The 22300-nt window shown below is 35.3% G+C and overlaps 1 protein-coding gene across 1 annotated transcript; it reads right to left on the minus strand.

Moving 5' to 3' along the window:
• Positions 1–13875: 13875 nt before the first annotated feature.
• LOC125647794 (CD209 antigen-like protein 2) lies at positions 13876–21975 on the minus strand. The gene is made up of 5 exons (XM_056141513.1): positions 21491–21975; positions 21297–21376; positions 18905–18992; positions 16046–16262; positions 13876–13957 (listed from the first exon to the last, which is right to left on the minus strand). The coding sequence occupies exons 1-5, from the start codon at positions 21561–21563 to the stop codon at positions 13930–13932; spliced, it is 486 nt and encodes a 161-aa protein (XP_055997488.1). The 5' UTR covers positions 21564–21975; the 3' UTR covers positions 13876–13929.
• Positions 21976–22300: the final 325 nt, after the last annotated feature.

The raw sequence follows: 22300 nt of genomic DNA on the forward strand, positions 1-22300 counted from the left end.
TTGTAGCATCTCCCAAGGTGTCGGAGCTTGATTTACTTGATTTACGAAGGGCCGTGAGAGCGGAGCTCTCCCTATAGGTAACACGTATATACATGTTTAAAAGGAAAATATAAGAAAATAATGAAAAATTAAACCATACCTATGGAACTCGAAAAGTTTGGTACTAATGGCGTCGATTCGAATATTAGCGCGTGAACATGTATTTCTCCATTTTGAATCTCGTCTGCCCTAGTTCACGTCGTTCTGAGATGTTACATAAAATTCGTAAAAGCATGTAAATCTTATTTTCTTAATTATATATAATCACTCCACGATTAACCCATGTTTGGTTCAAACGCTATGTTTGTAAATTTGCTAAATAACGACGCTGAATCTGATGTCACAATGTACTGTTTACATCAATTGCGATATATTTCCCGCGTTCAATATATAGGCGGATCAAATATCCAAAATTAGGATGCTTTGATAGAGCTCCGTCCTCGTGCTAACTTCGGGTTGTTTTTGTTCTGTTTTGGATATAGATACTAATGCCAAAATTTGTTTGCTTCGCCCTCAAACACGGTCACGCCGTAAAACATCCTATCAGAGCGCCTACGCTTAGTATTATCACCTCTATCTTTATCTCTATATCTATCCTCATCAGTCTTTATAATATTTGATATCTTTGTAACGTTAACTACACTACACACATGTGTTTGTCGGTGTTTATATTTCAATGCCACGCTTCAACGGTTTGATGTTACTTGTATGCTTTCCAGGCGTAAATAAGTGAAACAAGTATGAAATCAGTTTCAAATTTCAAATTGTCAAAAATAGTTCTTTACCCACACCTTTTTGTTCCTGTTCACACCTTTTTTGCTGAATTCCATGAACTCTGTATGCCACTACCCGAAACCAAGTATAATTTGCTTAACGGAACAGGTCCGCCATTCGCCACGCTTGGAATCGGGTGTCTCGAAGGAGTTAACATCTCTTGTTGACCGGTTACACCCGCCGCGACCCTAATATCTTAATCAGGTAAACAGAGTAACCCGTAGTCAAAATCAATATATAAAGAACAGCCTAACAATTGCTATAAAATATGTCAGACAGCATTTCACCCAGTGAATTGTATTTGTAAATCATATCATTTTAACAATCGTTGAATATCAGAATGTTGACTTTAAACAATACCGTTCAATCCCCTGTAACATCAAACATGAATATGGAATATCGACATAACCCACACCATTCAACGTAACAACATACAAACACCATACAACATAACCACTTATTATACATTTGTTATATAATACAGGATCTCTGCATCCCTGATATAAACATAGACACGCGCCCTTTATCCCACACCCTGTATCAGCACCCTTTATTTCACTCCTTACCGTACGTTTCTGGAACACCTCTGTAGGTTTCATTTGGACTTTTTCCGCTTGGAAGCAGATGATATGATTTTGTAAACAAATGGAGAAAGATAGAAATAGGAGAGAGAACGTTGGAATAGTTAGCGAGGAGAATTGGAGAACTTGAGGAATTCATCGAGTTGGTCAAGATGTAACAATAATTTTTAGCAAATAGTAATACCAAACTATAAAAAATTGAAACAATTTATCTAAATTGCTACATTATGTCATACACCGATACATATATTCATTGGATATCTTAAATCATTCAAAAACAGTAATCGTTGTTTTTAACTTTTATCCCTTAATGAGCCCTAACAATTCACTATTTTCAAATATATAATAAAAACAACAATACATGGCCAAATCTGCATCACACTACATATCAAGCCTCGACCAATATCAGCCCTTGGGCCAACGGCCCTCGGGCTGACATTGGAGTCTTGGGTTGATTTGGAGTGTGATACAGATTTGGTCATATATTATTCTCTATATACAATACGGCATAACAAAATAAATCACAATGTGATCAATAGCAAGGTCCCTTTATTGTTTTTAATCGCAGGAAAACTATTTCAATCTTCACATGGAAACATCGTTTTTATTTGACGTAATTCGGAATAAACGTACAATGGCTACATGACAAGATACACAGTAGCTGTAATACTTATCGATATTCCCACGTTATTCGACCTGAAGGATGGTTGTCGTATGTGGGTTATCTAATGTATTTACATAGTGCACTAAGTATTCGTGTTTATCTCAACTTTTGGAGTAACTAATAGGATTTTAAAGTAACAGATCTTCTACAGGACGTTTTTCACTGCAAGGACACATATATATGAATCATCTGCAATAAAACATCATTGTGCTAAAACAGAACTGAATAATACAATTCGGTTTGGTGTGTGTTATAGATTTTGCCATGTATTGTTGTTTTTATTACATATTTGAAAATAGGAAATTTGAAGGGCTCATTAACGGATAAAAATTAAAAACAACGATTACTATTTTGAATCATTTAAGATACATGTATCGGTTTGTGATATAAGATAGCAATTTAAATAAATTGTTTCAATTTTTTATAGTCTAATATTACTATTTACTAAAAATTATCGTTACGTTTTGACAAACTCTATTTATTCAGACTATTCCTCAACTTCTCCAGTTCTCCTTGCTAACGATTCCAATGTTCTCTTTCCCATTTTAATCTCTCTCCATTTGTTTACAAAATTATATCGTCTGCTTCCAAGCGGAAAAATTCCGAAGTACTCCGAATGAAAACTACAGACTGAGGTGTTCCAGAAACGTACGATGAGGGGTGAAATAAAAGGTAAAATAAAGGGTGCTGATCAATACAGGGTGTATGATAAAGAGTGCGTGCCTGTGTTAAGCTACTGACAAACAAGTTGATGGTACAGGGGTTTCAACAGTCTCGATTGAAGTCAGCATTTCGCAAATTCTATGGTCGTTATAACGATCTATTTTGTCAATACAACCTATCATTGGGTCAAATGCTGTCTGACGTGTTTCATACCGATTGTTAAGCCGTTCTTGGCACACTGATTTTGACTGAGGATAACTCTGTATCCCTGATCAGGATATTGGATTCACGGTGGGTGGGACCGGTCGACAGGGGATGCTTACTACTCCTAGGCACCTGATCTCACCTCTGGTGTGTCCAGGAGGTCCGTGTTTGCTCAACTATCAATTTTGTATTGCTTGTAGGAGTTATGAGATTGATCACTGGTGGTTATCGTCACCTTTCATTTAACCATCGAGTTTGTATCTGTGCTGGTGGACAGTCTGTCGTCGAGGATACTTTTCAATCGATATATGTTCCTTCATGAATATACACAATAACGAAACAATACTGGCTGCCACGTCGCCCAGTATAACAAGGTGTGGAGTCTATGAGGGACACAGACTCCGAGATATCGGTTTGTGTCCCTCAGATTATCCTTCGAGGTATCAAAGATTTTTCTTATGTACAATCGATAGTTGGTACAGAAACGAAGATTCGTATTCCCAAAATAAGATATTTTTGATAATTCCTTTTCAGACCCCATGTGCTCAACCCTAAAATCTTCTGCAAAAAATGCAAAACTTGTGATATACTGATCACTAGAAATTCATTTAGTAGTAATCTCACTGGACGTAGTTTCTGTAACCAAACTATTGATAATTTGACTTGTAAATCTTCTAACGTTGTCTATGCCATTGAGTGTAACATGTGTGGCTTAATTCATGAGGGTGAAACCAAGCGTTCACTTAATTAAAGAATATCGGGGCACGGGTTTCAAATACATAATGATGGTAACAAACTTCTTTACAAGCATTTTAATGCACCGGACCACTCCATCTTGTCCATGAGGGTATGGATTTTGGGGGGAAATACCATCACACAAACAATCCAACATTAATCACTCCATTTCGTAGACAACGAGAAGATCACTGGATCAGGATCCTGGGCACTGCATTTCCATATGGATGCAATGATAATGTATATGATGTGGGAAATTTGAGTAGTTCACAAGGAAACAACGTGCATGTGATGGGACTCTTTCCCAATACCCAAAGACGGAAACACAGTCATGGACATCGTTCATATAAAAGACCAAGTATATAATTGATGTCACGTTTGATTCACGTTTACCTTACGTCAACAGATCATTAGGTCCACATCATATTCGTACACAGCTTTACTCTGTTCCATTGGGAGTTTTACACACGTTATACTTGGATTTTCCAACACCTGGATATAGACTGAACTATATGATTATGGATGTTGCCTATCACAGGCTTTTTAAACCGGTACGGGTCATGGATGATATTCCTTCCAAATCATGCCGCCAGTTCCTTAAGCTCAAATTTACAAACAAAGGGATAGATGCCGTCAACATAAGCAACATTGTTCGTCATAAAATGGTTCAGTCGTGTATTCCAACTTATTTCAAGTTCTAGTCTACACCCTGTATTTCCTACACCATAACTTCTAACACTGCAACCAAACTTTTTAATTATAAACAAACTTTGCAGTGCCTAGATATAGACCATCTTATACGTAATCCACCAACATGTTCTTGTTCTTCATGTTCTTTTAACTATAGTCCAGCTGGACATGTCATTACTAGTGATATTGATATAGTTGAAAATGCGGACCCCAAATCACTTATTCTTAAAGGTCCTAAATACAGAGAACCTCGGTCTTTCAATCGGTGACAGAACTTCATCTCTATGATGAATTCTGTCGAAGAGTATGTCAGACGATAGGCTAAATATGAAAAGGAAGAACTTGATACATTGTCAGAATGGGTAAAAAGCATAAGAGGAATATTAAAATCCCGTTTTAGACACATGAAAACAAAAGTACGTACAGTCTATCCTTCTGTGTTTAGTAAACCAGAAGTGATAAAAGAATTAAATGGGTTACATGAGGAATATGTTTTGGTTCCAGCTGATAAAGCTACATGTGTAGTAACAACATTGTCTTTGTTTGTAAGGCTCATTATTACAACTGTATTTTTAAAAAAAACTTGGCATTAATTCCAATTTTGGTAATCGTACTTATATACTCCAACTGCCCTTTCAAAAGATGAAATTCTTCAAAACCATGCTTCAGTTTTAGACACATTTAATATCCCAGTCAATGGGTCAAATGAATATGAGTTACCGTACCTATACTGGATTCCTAAACTACATAAAGACCTTTACAAACAAAGATACATTGCTGGATCCAGTAAGTGCTCTACCAAGCCCCTATCTTTGCTCCTCACGAAAAAATTTACAGCTGTGAAGGAGAAACTTCAAACTTACTGTGCGACTACATCTTCCAGAAGTGGTGTTAATCAAATGTGGATTCTAAAAACCCTAAAGAACTTTTAGTAAACTTGAAATCGCAAAACTTTTCCCAAATCAATAACATTAAAACCTATGACTTTTCAACACTATCGCCAATATTCCTCACGATACATTAAAGACTAGACTTTTTGACATCATAGACAGTTGCTTCTTCAACAAAAATTGAAAAAAGGAAATATTCATATCTAGTGATCAGTCATTCAAAAACTTACTTTCTTAAACACCATTCTAATTCCACGCACAAATACTCTGAAGTTGAAATAAAAAATATGCTGGAGTTCCTCATTGACAATATCTTTGTGGTCTTTGGTGATCAGGTCTTCCAACAGTCTGTTGGAATTCCCATGGGCATGAATTGTGCTCCATTGTTAGCTGACCTGTTTCTATATTCATATGAAGAATTTATTCAAAAACTTCTACGTGAGAAGAAAAGATATCTTGCTGTGGCCTTCAATTCGACATTTAGATATATCGACGACGTTTTGTCTATTAACAATAATATCTTTCATTCATATGTCGATTTGATATATCCCTGTGAGCTCGAAATAAAGGACACCACAGAGTCATCCACTTTTGTTTCTTACTTAGATATATTATTAAAAGTAGACATTAACTGGAAATTGACAACTCAACTGTATGATAAACGGGATGATTTCAGCTTCTCCGTCGTCAACTTCCCATATTTATGTAGCAATATTCCATTATCACCTGCATATGGTGTTTATATATCTCAACTAATTCGATATGCAAGAGCTTGTTTTGCGTATAGTCAGTTTTTAAATCGAGGCAAGCTACTGACAAACACGTTGATGGCACAGAGGTTTCAACAGTCTCGATTTAAGTCAGCATTTCGCAAATTTAGAAATTCATTTCAAAATTAAGGATTATCTCCCTCATGCATAGCTCTTATCCTTGGACGAATTTTGCTCCACTTTTTTGGCACGCTGTTTTTGGCTATATTTAGCTCTAAAACTTCATAGTTATTTCGGATTTCAAACATTTCGGTTGAGCATCACTGAAGAGACATTATTTGTCGAAATGCGCATCTGGTGCATCAAAATTGGTACCGTATAAGTTTTGCGTTATAACGATCTAGTTCGTCAATACAACCTATCGTTGGATCAAACGCTGTCTGACGTGTTTCGTACCGTTCTTGGCACACTGATTTTGACTGCGGATAACTCCGTTTACCTGATCAGGATATAGGGCTCACGGCGGGTGTGACCGGTCAACAGGGGATGCTTACTCCTCGTAGGCACCTGATCCCACCTCTGGTGTGTCCAGGGGTCCGTGTTTGCCCAACTATCAATTTTGTATTGCTTGTAGGAGTTATGAGATTGATCACTGTTCGTTATTTTCACCTTGCATTTATCACTTGGGTAGTTTTGTGCATTTGCCATACGTCAAAGTAGACGAAGGGTATTGTGACGTCATAATAAGTCTGAGTCATTGTACATTCATAAATCGTTTGGCACAAAATTTGCTGGTCTCTGTTAAATCGCTTGGTTTTGATTGATAAAAAAAAACCATCCAAGTAAATCAGCTTTCAAGGAGAATGGAAATACAGAAACTGGTTGTCATATCACTATATTTCGTTGTTTGTATCTTCTAATAAGTTAACGAAGCGGTGTTACCGTTAGGGTAATCTCAGATACATACAATGTATACTACTCAAAATTTGATAAGGATCATTAGATATTTTTCTGTTTAAAAAATTAATAACTACATAACTGGCAATAATGTGTCCAAGTGAAATCAAAAACGTCTTCAACAAACTTGCACGTGCATTTCATGCCATGGGAAATGCGTTTCTCATCACAGTTTATGCTTTTGCTACCATTGCACGATTTTCACTCAAGCATCGGTGTCTGATTCTTTCTAAAATTTCAAACTCACTTGAGTGTTTACACTACGTTTATCAACACAATGCCCCCTCAACGTGTAAGGCGTCGCCTGACGACAGAACAACTGGGTAGATGTATTGGAATGCTTGACGCTGACTATTCACAACGTGACGTTGCAAATGCACTAAACGTCAACCAGAGCGTTGTAAACAGGGCCTGGAACCGACAGCAAACTTTTGGTACAGCAGCACACCGACATGGGGGTGGTCGTCAGAGGTCGACAATCCAACGCCAAGACCATTTTGTGGCTCTTCCTGAATGCCTCGGGGGTGAATGTGTCCACTCAGACGATACGGAATCGGCTTCACAATGCAGGTCTCAATTCGAGAAGGGCATGTGTTCGAGTCCCTCTGACTGTTCGACACCGGCGGGAGCGATTGGACTGGGCTGAAGATCATGTCACTTGGACACAGAACGATTGGGTTCAAGTTCTGTTCACCAATGAGTCCAGGTATTGTTTGGACTTTACAGACAGGAGGCACCGAGTGTGGCGACGACAATGTGAACGTTTCCATGATGCCAACATCAGTGAACATGACCGTTATGGTGGTGGTTCCATCATGGTCTGGGGTGGAATCAGCAGGGATGGAAGAACAGATCTTCATGTCCTGGAGAGAGGAACAATGACGGAGGTGCGGTACCGGGATGAGATCCTCGATGTTTACGTCAGACCCTACGCTGGTGCTGTTGGCCCCGAGTTCATCCTGATGGATGATAACGCCCGTCCCCATCGCGCCAGGGTGGTGGAGCAGTACCTTCAACAGGAGACAATTTTCCGTATGGACTGGCCAGCGCGCTCGCCGGACTTGAACCCGATTGAGCATGTATGGAACATGCTGCAGGTTGCCCTTTCACGCCGTAGAGCACAACCCACGACTTTGGTAGAGCTCGGAAACGCCCTCGTGGAAGAGTGGAACAACCTTCCCATTGGAAACATCCGGGTGCTTATTGACAGCATGACTCGACGTTGTCAAGCCGTCATTGATGCAAGGGGAGGCCATTACCGGTATTGACACTTCATCGACTAAGTGTAATGATGGACTATCCCCACAAACTGTGTAATTCTTTCTCTGGTTTGCTGTTAACTTTTTGTAATGAAATGCCTTTTGGTGTTGTTTTCAGATTTCAAGCATTCCGTATTGATAAAAGTTCATCCCGTTCATGAATTTTCATTCATAACCTGAGTCAACACGTTTCTGAGTCAAATTTATGTCTTTTGTTATGTTAGTGGTAAATTACACACATATAACCTAGTGATCCTTATCAAATTTTGAGTAGTATATAAATGAGAGGACTCCAATTTCAAATCCACTTTGTAGTCTTGTTTTGTTTCGGTATAATAAACAATTTATTGCATGATAGTGAGAGAGATATAAAAATTTATTCACTCAAGAAAAATCATATTCCCCTCGCCCTCAGGGAATATGATTTTTCCTGGGTCAATAAATCTTCATATCTCCCTCACTATCATGCAATAAATGTATCAAATCAAGATAGAATGCAAAAAGACATAACAAAGATAAATCACATTATCATACTTCAGTCTGATAATTCTATGCAATGCGTAATCTGATTGGAAACACGTACAGTCGCGTGCCAAGGATGAAAAAACTTCATATCTCCCTTTCAAACATATCTCCCTATCATATTTCGCCCCTTGGGCAGTCTCGTGCATATTCGATAAATTTAACGTTAAAGTAGACGAAGTGTATTATGACGTCACAATAAGTCCGAGTAATTCTACTTTCATAGTTCGAAAGGCACAAAATATGCGGGTCTCTGTATAGTTTTAAAATTGCCTGATTTTGGTTAATACCAAAACAAGCAAGTAAATCAGCATTTATGGAGAAGGGAAATACAAAAACTGGTTATCATATCACTAATTTCGTTGTTTGTACCTTCTAATACGTTAACGGCGCGGTGTTACTGTTAGGGAGATCTCAACTACAAACAATGTATATAGATGAGCAGACTCCAATTTCAGATGCATTTTTATAGTCTTGCTTTGATTCGGTATAATAAACAATTTATTGCATGAATGTTCGGGAGATATGAAGATTTGTTCACCCAAGAAAAATCATATTCCCCTCGGGCAACCCTCGGGAAATATGATTTTTCTTGGGTGAACAAATCTTCATATTTCCCTCACTATCATGCAATAAATGTTTAATATGACCAACACTAATAGTGGCATACCGATACAATACAAAAAGACATAGCAAAATAAATCAAATTATTATACCTCATTGTGAGAATTCTATGTAACACATAATCTGATTGGTTTAGACAGTCACGTGCCTGGGATAACAAAACTTCATATCTCCCTCTCAGGCATCATATCTCCCTATCATATTTCATCCCTTGGGCAGTCTCGTACATTTTCCACAAATCCAACGTCAAAGACGACGAAATGTATTGTGACGTCACAATAACACCGAGTCATTATACTTTCATAGTTTGTAAGGCACAAACTATGCTGGTCTCTGATACATAGTTTTAAAGTCGCCTGGTTTTGGTTGATACCAAAACAAGGAAATAAATCAGAATTCAAGGAGAAGGGAAATACAAAAACTGGTTAACGTATCACTGTATTTCGGTGTTTGTACCTTCTAATACGTTAACGGCGCGTTGTTACTGTTAGGGTGATCTCAGCTACATACATCCGATCTCAAATGCAATTTTGTGGTCTTGTTTTGTTTCGGTATAATAAACAATTTATTGCATGACTGTTCGGGAGATATGAAGATTTATTCAACGAAGAAAAATCATATTCCCTGAGGGCAACGATATGATTTTTTTGGATGAATAAATCTTTATATCTCCCTCACTATCAAGCAATAAATGTATAATATCACCAACGCTAATAGTGATATACCGATACAATACAAAAACATATCACTAAATAAATCACAATATCACCAACACTAATAGTGACATACCCATACAATACAAAAACACATCACTAAATATATCACAATATCACCAACACTAATAGTGACATACCCATACAATACAAAAAGACATAACTAAATAAATCACAATATCAGCAACACTAATAGTGACATACCAATACAATACAAAAACATATCACTAAATATATCACAATATACCAACACTAATAGTGACATACCAATACAATACAAAAACACATCACTAAATATATCACAATATCACCAACACTAATAGTGACATACCCATACAATACAAAAAGACATAACTAAATAAATCACAATATCACCAACACTAATAGTGACATACCAATACAATACAAAAACATATCACTAAATATATCACAATATACCAACACTAATAGTGACATACCCATACAATGCAAAAAGACATAACTAAATATATCACAATATCACCAACACTAATAGTGACATACCAATACAATACAAAAAGACATCACTAAATAAATCACAATATCACCAACACTAATAGTGACATACCAATACAATACAAAAACACATCACTAAATAAATCACAATATCATTAACACTAATAGTGACATACCCATACAATACAAAAACATATCACTAAATAAATCACAATATGACCAACACTAATAGTGACATACCCATACAATACAAAAACATATCACTAAATAAATCACAATATCACCAACACTAATAGTGACATACCCATACAATACAAAAACATATCACTAAATAAATCACAATATCACCAACACTAATAGTGACATACCGATACAATACAAAAACACATCACTAAATAAATCACATTATCATCAACACTAATAGTGACATACCGATACAATACAAAAACACATCACTAAATAAATCACAATATCACCAACACTATTAGTGACATACCAATACAATACAAAAACATATCACTAAATATATCACAATATCACCAACACTAATAGTGACATACCGATAGAATACAAAAACATATCACTAAATAAATCACAATATCACCAACACTAATAGTGACATACCAATACAATACAAAAACACATCACTAAATATATCACAATATCACCAACACTAATAGTGACATACCAATACAATACAAAAACATATCACTAAATAAATCACAATATCATCAACACTAATAGTGACATACCAATACAATACAAAAACATATCACTAAATAAATCACAATATGACCAACACTAATAGTGACATACCCATACAATACAAAAACATATCACTAAATAAATCACAATATACCAACACTAATAGTGACATACCAATACAATACAAAAACACATCACTAAATAAATCACAATATCATCAACACTAATAGTGACATACCAATACAATACAAAAACATATCACTAAATATATCACAATATCATCAACACTAATAGTGACATACCCATACAATACAAAAACACATCACTAAATAAATCACAATATCACCAACACTAATAGTGACATACCCATACAATACAAAAACACATCACTAAATAAATCACAATATCAGCAACACTAATAGTGACATACCCATACAATACAAAAACACATCACTAAATATATCACAATATCACCAACACTAATAGTGACATACCCATACAATACAAAAACACATCACTAAATAAATCACAATATCAGCAACACTAATAGTGACATACCAATACAATACAAAAACACATACCTAAATAAATCACAATATCATCAACACTAATAGTGACATACCCATACAATACAAAAACATATCACTAAATAAATCACAATATGACCAACACTAATAGTGACATACCCATACAATACAAAAACATATCACTAAATAAATCACAATATCACCAACACTAATAGTGATATACCAATACAATACAAAAACATATCACTAAATAACTCACAATATCACCAACACTAATAGTGACATACCAATACAATACAAAAACATATCACTAAATAAATCACAATATCATCAACACTAATAGTGACATACCAATACAATACAAAAACATATCACTAAATAAATCACAATATGACCAACACTAATAGTGACATACCCATACAATACAAAAACATATCACTAAATAAATCACAATATACCAACACTAATAGTGACATACCAATACAATACAAAAACACATCACTAAATAAATCACAATATCATCAACACTAATAGTGACATACCAATACAATACAAAAACATATCACTAAATATATCACAATATCATCAACACTAATAGTGACATACCCATACAATACAAAAACACATCACTAAATAAATCACAATATCACCAACACTAATAGTGACATACCCATACAATACAAAAACACATCACTAAATAAATCACAATATCACCAACACTAATAGTGACATACCCATACAATACAAAAACACATCACTAAATATATCACAATATCACCAACACTAATAGTGACATACCCATACAATACAAAAACACATCACTAAATAAATCACAATATCAGCAACACTAATAGTGACATACCAATACAATACAAAAACACATAACTAAATAAATCACAATATCATCAACACTAATAGTGACATACCCATACAATACAAAAACATATCACTAAATAAATCACAATATGACCAACACTAATAGTGACATACCCATACAATACAAAAACATATCACTAAATAAATCACAATATCACCAACACTAATAGTGATATACCAATACAATACAAAAACATATCACTAAATAACTCACAATATCACCAACACTAATAGTGACATACCAATACAATACAAAAACACATCACTAAATAAATCACAATATCACCAACACTAATAGTGACATACCCATACAATACAAAAACATATCACTAAATAAATCACAATATCATCAACACTAATAGTGACATACCGATACAATACAAAAACACATCACTAAATAAATCACAATATCACCAACACTAATAGTGACATACCAATACAATACAAAAACATATCACTAAATAAATCACAATATCACCAACACTAATAGTGACATACCCATACAATACAAAAAGACATAACTAAATATATCACAATATCACCAACACTAATAGTGACATACCAATACAATACAAAAAGACATCACTAAATAAATCACAATATCACCAACACTAATAGTGACATACCAATACAATACAAAAACACATAACTAAATAAATCACATTATCATCAACACTAATAGTGACATACCAATACACTACAAAAACATATCACAAAATAAATCACAATATGACCAACACTAATAGTGACATACCAATACAACACAAAAACACATAATAAAATAAATCACAATATCACCATCACTAATAGCAAGATAATACAAAAAGTGCCCCTTTAGTGTTTTTAATCGCAGGAAAAAACTATTTCAATCTTCAAATCGAAGCATCGTTGGTATTTGACGTAATTCGGAATAAATGTACCATGGCTACTTGACAAAATACACAGTACCTGTAATACTTATCGATATTCCCATGTTATTCAACCTGAAGTATGGTTGTACATGTATGTGGGCTATCTAATCTATTTTCATAATGCACTAAGCATTCGTGTTTATCTCAACTCTCTGAATAACTAATTGAATTTGTTCTACAGAGAGTTGATTACTGCAAATATATATAAATCATGAGCAATAAAACGTCATTGTGTTAAAACAGAAATGAATAATACAATCTGATTTATTGTTACTTATACTGACAACTTTGTGGCTAAGTACTGTACATATCATACAAGTTCGTGCAACCATTAACTTTGATATAAAAAACGCATCCTTCCTGTTCATTAATTTATTTCCGGAGTTGATATAATTCGTTACATGGCAGTGTTCAACCAATGAGAGCTCCAAAATCAGACCTACAATAATTAAAATCCATTCTATTCACTGAATCAATTAAATAAATGTGCAATAATTAACTTAACCAATGACTTTCATTTACCTGATCAAGATATAGGACTCACGGCGCGTTTGACCGGGCGACAGGGAATGCTTGCTCCTCTTGGGCACCTGATCCCACCTCTGGTATATCCATGGGTCCATGTTTATCCAACTATCTATTTTGTATTGCTTATAGGAGTTATGAGATTGATCACTGTTCGTTATCTTTACCTTTCATTTAATCAAATCATGGTAACAACGATTACCAATGACATTCATTGAACCTGATGTATCGAAATAATGTTATTCAACGATATTTAAAAACAGCATTAACCATTCCCCGAATCAGATCTACGACGAAAAAGATCCTTACTGCAAAAGAGCTGTATTTTCTCACTAAGGTACAATGTAAATACCTAGAGTTTCACTACATGTATACGTGAAAGGCGAAGACAACAAACAGTGATCAATCTCATAACTCCTACAAGCAATACAAAATAGATAGTTGGGCAAACACGGACTCCTGGACACACCAGAGGTGGGATCAGGTGCCTAGGAGAAGTAAGCATCCCCTGTTGACTGGTCACACCCGCCGTGAGGCCTACATCCTGATCAGGTAAACGGAGGTATCCGTAGTCAAAATCAGTGCGCCAAGAACGGCCTAACAATTGGTATGAAACACGTCAGACAGCATATGACCCTATGATAGGTTGTATTGACGAACTAGATCGTTAGAACGACCATAGAATTTGCGAAATGCTGACTTCAATCGAGATTGTTGAAACCCCTGTACCATCAAGATTTAAAAACTGACTATACGCAGTACAAGATCTTGCGTATCGAATCAGTTGAGAGATATAAACACCATATGCAGGTGATAATGGAATATTGCTACATAAATATTGGAAGTTGACGATGGAGAAGCTGAAATCATGCCGTTTGTCATACATTTGAGTCGTCATTTAGTCCAGTCATTCTACTGTTTTACCTCAAACTAATTGCAACAGAATTGGTTTTTGCGAAACTTGTAGTGGAATATGCTTATAATGATCATATAAAAAATCGGCAAAAATCGTAAAGAAGTTCTAAAATATTGTTTTCGGAGAGGACCATTTTGTACCCAGCAAAGGTTTATGGGTGAAGTCTGAGACTGGTAAAGCCAAGGGGAGACAAATATGCTCCAGACAAGGGTTTTGCACAGAGAAATCAGTTCGCCTTTGACCATTCATCTTAGAAAATTGGTTTATGGCCACTACACATTCTCCACCCATGGACCTCAACTGGGCCAAGGGTAGAGAAAATATGCTCCAGACAAAGATCTGACACAGATAGGTTTATCTACAGTGACCTTTGATCTAGGAAATTGGATCAAGGTCACTGCACACTCTGGTCAATCTATGGGTAAAGCTTTGGCCAGAAGACAAATGAAAATGAAATCGGACGGAGGGACGGCCAGTGTAATCATTATAGGGTTCTCGCAGAGCCAGGCACTTATAATTACCCAAATCGAGGAAACCGTTTAAATCTGAGATCCGGAAGCGACGTCATTAATCAAATATTAAGGTTGAAATAATCAACCATCATTTTTGAAAGCTTCAAGAAAATCGACCGATCCGTGCAAAATTTGTTTTTTGCAAAGTGCGTTAATATAGTCGATAACAAATAAAATAAAAATATAATACTTTTTTTTCAAACTGCGTTGACTTGGTCCCAAGTTTAACGCACTTTGAATTTTTTTTCAAAGTGCGTAATTTTTGAAAGTGGATTGTAATAATGTTTACTCCTCCTAGACACAGGATCCCACCTCTGGTGTGTCCAGGGTCAGTGTTTGCTTTATTCTTTGTGTGCATTCTTTATGGAGGTTGGTCACTGTTCGTTATTCTCATTTTTTTCATAGTCCCAACACGGTTAGGGTAAATACACTGGATGAATTGATAGGACTGTAACTAATCCCAATATTAAAGCAGGGTAATATATAAGTAATTTGGTGTGATTTACTTTCTCACTCAGAGAAATAGACGTAAATTTCCTTAATACATATATATTCAAATGCAAACATATCTTACACAGCATCCGCTTCACAGATGAAATTCAGACGTTCTGTACATGCAAGGTCCACCCACATTCCATGGAAATCTTTCCAGAGAGCCACGCAGTTCTCTGCAGTGCAAGCATTAGGTTCCCCAGGACCGAATTCGGTGTTTTTAACGACCTCTTGTGTAGAAGAAAACTCCCATCGATCTTCTTTGATAATGTCTGATATTCCAATCCACATGTTTACATCTGTTTAAATGGGAACACTTAAGAAATCTCAAAGTTTTCTCTGTTAATATTTTCCATCGATGAAAAATCAATATGAATGATACAAAACTATTCACGTGTGCCTTGAAGATGTCTCGCTTGTATGGACGCAGGGCATCCTCCTGGACGGAAGTCAGTAATTCAATAATTTCAAATTTCATAATAATACAAGTGTTTGCTTTTAAATATTTACATTCACTGAATCTTTTTTCTTTTGAAATTGGCATTGCTTTCATCTGGGAAAATGAATATATGTTTGTTGCAAACTAGTTTGATCCGGTTTTTAGTACCACTTGTCCGCATGATCGTTCCTAAATATTTTAGTACTTAAAGTAGTTCCATCCTCCTGTTACGTTATGAGATTTTGTAAAATCAATAATCTATTTACATTTATGCATGCTATTATTGTACCATAAATTGTGTTGAAGTCTTTTCCAATTGTTAATTGTAAAAATCTTGTTCAACATATAATATTTCTAAAGTCTAAGATATATATGAATAATCAATTATATGTTTCAAAATATCGAATCCAAGGGCAGTGACTCTGTTTTCATTGAATTCTTTATCGAGTCCATTATGCGATATATTTTCTTTATTTTTTAAAGAAATTTGTGAATAGGCTTGTAAAGAAACGGCTTTATGAAATTATCATGAAAACTATCATATCCTTTCAACCAACTTTTGTGAAAATTTGACAATGCTGTTGAAAGAAAATGGGAATTTCCTGATGTTAATATATGATTTTGTATATGTATGTCTATTATCTTAAAAAGTTTGATGATTTATTAGTTTGAACTCTAATAAGTTGAAATCAATACAAATTTTGAACTTTTATCCTATAATAATGCTAGTATGGAGTTACGTAAAATCTAGTTTGTAATTTTACAAAATGCATCAAATGCTAAAATGCATAAAATGCTAAAGTGGATTATGATTTTTTTTTTCTGCAATGCTTGCTAACTTCATTATGCGGTAAAAACAACAAATCATTTTATTGTTAGATATTCTCTCCGTCGTATTTTTATGCCCCCGAGATCGAAGATCGGGGGCATATTGTTTTTGTCCTGTTTGTCATTCCGTAATTCTGTCATTCTGTCTGAAACTTTAACCTTGCTAATAACGTTTGAACAGTAGGTGATAGAGTTTTGATATTTCACATGAGTATTCCTTGTGACAAGACCTTTCCGTGGGTACCAACATTTTTTACTCTGTGACCTTGACCTTGGAGTTTGAACTACTTTTTGAAAACTTTAACCTTGCTAATAACTTTTGAACAGTAAGAGATAGAGATTTGATATTTGATATGAGTATTCCTTGTCACAAGACCTTTCCTTGGGTACCAACATTTTTGACCCCGTGACCTTGGAGTTTGACCTATTTTTTGAAAACTTTAACCTTGCTAATAACTTTTGAACAGTAAGTGATAGAGCTTTGATATTTCACATGAGTATTCCTTGTTACAAGACCTTTCCGTTGGTATTAAACCTTTTGACCTTGACATTTGACCTACTTTTTTTTTTTTTTTACATTGGTCATAACTTCTAAATGGTAAATATTAGAGCTTTAATATTGTACATGAGCATTTCTTTTGACAAGATCTTTCTACTGGTACCAAGATATTTGCCCTTGTGACCTTGACCATCTTCGGAATTGGCCATTATCGGGGGCATTTGTGTTTCACAAACACATCTTGTTTTAACTAGCAAAGAAGCCACAGTAGTTATTTTATAATTTCTTGGCATAAAGTGTTCAGCTGAGAATATGATCTCAGGACCACTGGAAGGAATACATTACCTCTATACTGCCAGAAATATATAGTTTTAATACACATATCAAGATGCCACATGGTCATTCCCTCATCCTCTCATTCTGTGATTGCTCAAATGTCTTCAAAACAGATGAAATCCTCATCCCTATACCATATATATTCTTGCTGCATAATATGTCAAGATGCATCGAATATTCTGTTGGGCAAGTGCCCTAGTGTAATCCCAATTCCTATTTCATAATTGGTTTTTTTTTAAAGAATATATATATATATATATATATATATATATATATATATATATATATATATAGAAAACGTCGTTTTATACCCCTATTCGCCTCAAGGGTGAAAATGAAAATTACGAAACCTTATTGCACATCTATAGAACACCACCAATTGAATTCCAAAAGATGATTTGGCTACTGTGTAAAATGTAAGAGAATTTCTGGGAACCAGGGAGGAGGTGCTTTCTTTAATTTAGAAAATAGTCGTTTGTTACCCCCAAGGAATAAAATGAAAATTCTGTAAACTTTTTGCACATCTTCCAAAGGATGATTTGGCTGTTGCGTAAAATGTGAGAGTAGTTCCGGGAACCAGGTTTTAGTAGAAAAACATTTTTTTTTTCGACCCCAATTTGGCCCTCAGGGTAAAATTGAAAATTCCGAAACCTTATTGCACATATACGGGTCACCATCTATCATATTCCAAAAGATTAATGGTTATTGCTTAAAATTAAAATGAGTTTGAGGAAAAAGAAAGTATCACAGACGAACGGACGGACCGGGGTAACACCAATACACCCGAACTTTCTTCAGTGGGTATAGAAAATTATATGTAATTAATGTTTTGCACTTACTAAGGAATTGGCTTTGACTCTTAAGAAAGTTAGACTCCGTAACTATTCTGGGTTCTGCTAGTTTAGAATGGAACTGTGTACATGCCTCCTATAAAAAAGGCAACAAAGTTGCCAATACTACAATAAAATGAATACTAATTTCCACAAATATGCAACCAAACCAAATATACTCAACCACCATACACCGGTATGTTAAAGGTAGTGAGAATTATTTCATCGATTGCTATAGAATCCCGTTGTTGTGTTATGCTTGTTCGCACTATCATTGCGATGGTGCGATGAGGATTACTAGTACATGTGAATGATGACGAATCTACGATAGATCCATCAAACATCGTCGTTATACAATCGAATCATCGCCATTAAATCATTATATAATCGCGCTGTGCTTGGAGCACGTGCAAATGAGCGAATTACTAAAACTGTTTAGGTATATAGATTTGGACGTTGATGTTTCAGTTTTCACTACAAGTGCTGTTGCTACTTATTTATACATTTTTCGATTTTATTCTTTTTGAACATAAGTCCACTTATTTCTCTTTCTCTCTTCCCATCTCCTTCTTTGGTTGATATCAGTGACTCACTGAACACAGCGAGACTGCTAATTAGATAATACAGTGCCTTTCGGATAACCCAAGTTCACTGTTATTTGAAGATTGTGTTGACTCTGTCTTGTAATCATCATGTCACCAGCTTCAGGGTGCTGGCTTGGTTTTGCATTTCTACAATGTTATGACTTTGTTGTAGAAGTAGGGTGATTGATTGATTGATTGATTGTTTTTGTCCCATCAATGATGCTTACTCCTCCTAGGCACCTGATCTCACCTCTGGTGTGTCCAGGGGTCCGTGTTTGCCCAACTATCTATTTTGTATTGCTTATAGGAGTTATGAGATTGATCACTGTTCGTTATCTTCACCTTGCATAGTGAGACACCACCAGCTGTGGGTGGAGTACCACAACTTTAGATAGAGGTAGGAAGAGCTACATTGACAAATATTGATGGCTAAAATGTCATATGCTGCTTATACATGTCGTCCATATGAAGAAAATTACACTGACAAGATATAATCCCAAATGCATCCGCATTCCCATGTTGTATTCTTGCTCGATGCTGTGCTTGGAATATGGTTCCACTCAGTGTTTTATATCATTTGTCAAGCTCTTACTGTAACAGTCATCTTAACGAAATGTGGTCAGTGCGAATCAAGAAGTCTGTCAAAATAGAAGTGTTTTGAAAACACCAGTTCTTTCGAGTATCTCTGAACCTTTGTTCGCATTTGAATAGCGTCCTGATAGCATACTATATGTATTAGGCTACTTAAAACAGAATGTTATGTTTATGTCCTTATGACTTTGAGGTTAATATAACATCTGATTTTTCCAACATCAGACCAAAACGAAATTGGAAATTTCAAAATTGATAAGAATTGGTATAATTTTTGGTCCACCAATGAAAATTCGCGTCTCTACTCATTTTCGGCCAGGTCTCGCACTAGAGATGTAAACAAAGAATGGCGGGCGAGTTCTAGTGCTAGAATTATTGAATTATATCAGCAACTAAAACTCGCGTCTCTAATCATTTTCGAATACGCTTTGCACTCTACCTGTAAACAAAGACGACCTGCCAGACATTGTTCCCTGGGCTACATTAGCCGATTTTGATGGGTTTTTTTTTTTTAATCATTCAGTCACATAATGTGAACTTAGGTAGCTAAAACATTGTATTGACCTTAAAATATCAATAATTGTGTAGTGTTTGATTATTGTGGGGCAAAAAGATGCATCTATATCCATTTAGATGTTACTTGTAAACGTATATATATATATATATATATATATATATATATATATATATATATATATATATCTGTCTAATAGCAACGAAGTGGTTATTTTAGTACCGAGAGGTTACTAGCATGTGTACAGTGATACTAATACAAGTGACCTATATCACATGTTGGAAGTAGTGTGCTCTAGTATTATAGCGACATCTACCTACAGCTGCAGTAGGGAAGGTGACAGGATGGTCAGCTGTAATTAACGATGATGTCACAATAAATAAATCAGGCGAAGGTTCCGGAATTGGTAATAAAGTCACCTGTCTGTTTAAACAGAGATAACGAGGAGGTGTCAACGGCGATAGAGACACCAGATGGAAATCAAATATTCTCAAAAGATAACAATTGGAACGCGAAAGAATCAGCTCATTATTATAAATCTCTCGTGTCCCTCATATTACATACTATTAAGAATATCACACAAGTTTCAACTCATTATTATAAACAGCTCGTGTCCCTCATATTACATATCATTGAGAATTTCACTCAAAGTATCAGCTCATTATTATAAACCACTCTCATGTTACATACTTTTAAAAATTTTACTACTTACACCAGCATCGAACCAGCTGGCTGTGGTGTGACTGAAAAAATAACATTTGTCCTGAAAATGCGTCCAGCCCACATGACATCCTATTAACAAAATGTAAAAATGTATAATAAAAAAAAAAAAAAAAAAAAAAAAAAAAGCATTAAGAAGTATTCATTTCAAAGATTAAATGGTGTCACAAAAGAAATTCTTATTACCTTCCAGATGCGAAAAAACTTCCAAAACCAATGAAAATATGATAAGACAAGAACAGTTCATTCTTACAGACATGCAGTAGATAAAGTCTGGTCTTTGTTAGACCTGTAGTACTTCTCCTGAATCAGCTGTAATCCTTTTTAACATTGTAGTATCTTAACTGACAGAAGGGTGTCACAGTCGGGTATGTCGTTTTGAATTTCCAAATATTCCCTGTGACGAAGATAAATAGATTTTCAAAATTATAAACATCGTGAGAAACATATTAGTAACAAAGTTTAAACAATGCGCGTATGAATACAGAACTACTTGATAAGTGTAATTTATTCTAATGGCTAATCACCGACAGAAATGAAAGCAGTATGCTAATGTAGATAATAAATTTTCAGTTTTGAAAATATATCAGTATAAGCTGCAACGCTTCACCCTGGCATATTTTTCATTCCTTATTAAGATTATCGGTCCAATGAAAGTGATTACTACATGTTACTGACGTACAATATAAAATATATCGACGACGACGTGTCAGTGGTCTACAAGGTGAAGATAACGTAGAGTGATCAACCAACCTCATAGTTCCTAAAAAGAATGCAAAATTAAGAGTAGTGCAAACACGAACCTCTGGACCTACCAGAAATGGAATTAGCTGTATGGGAGGAGTAAGCATCCCAGCTACACCCACCATAAGCCCTCAAACGGGGTAATCCGTTGTCAGCTGCAATGTGTAGAGAACAATGTTTTTATAAGTAGTCTTTTACCTCTAAACGTAATGAACGCGCATGACAAACGCAGATATTTAAAGAGCAAAAGGT

Source organism: Ostrea edulis, chromosome 6 (genome assembly GCF_947568905.1).
Source record: "Ostrea edulis chromosome 6, xbOstEdul1.1, whole genome shotgun sequence".
NCBI classification, from domain to species: Eukaryota; Metazoa; Mollusca; class Bivalvia; order Ostreida; family Ostreidae; genus Ostrea; species Ostrea edulis.

Coding starts and splice junctions, on each gene's coding strand:
- LOC125647794 (XM_056141513.1), bottom strand. CDS start 21,563: ATGTCTGTAAGAATGAACTGTTCTTGTCTTATCATATTTTCATTGGTT. Junction 21,377..21,490: donor AGTTTTTTCGCATCTGGAAG/GTAATAAGAATT, acceptor TTTTGTTAATAG/GATGTCATGTGGGCTGGACG. Junction 18,993..21,296: donor CCAGCTGGTTCGATGCTGGT/GTAAGTAGTAAA, acceptor CCTTTTTTATAG/GAGGCATGTACACAGTTCCA.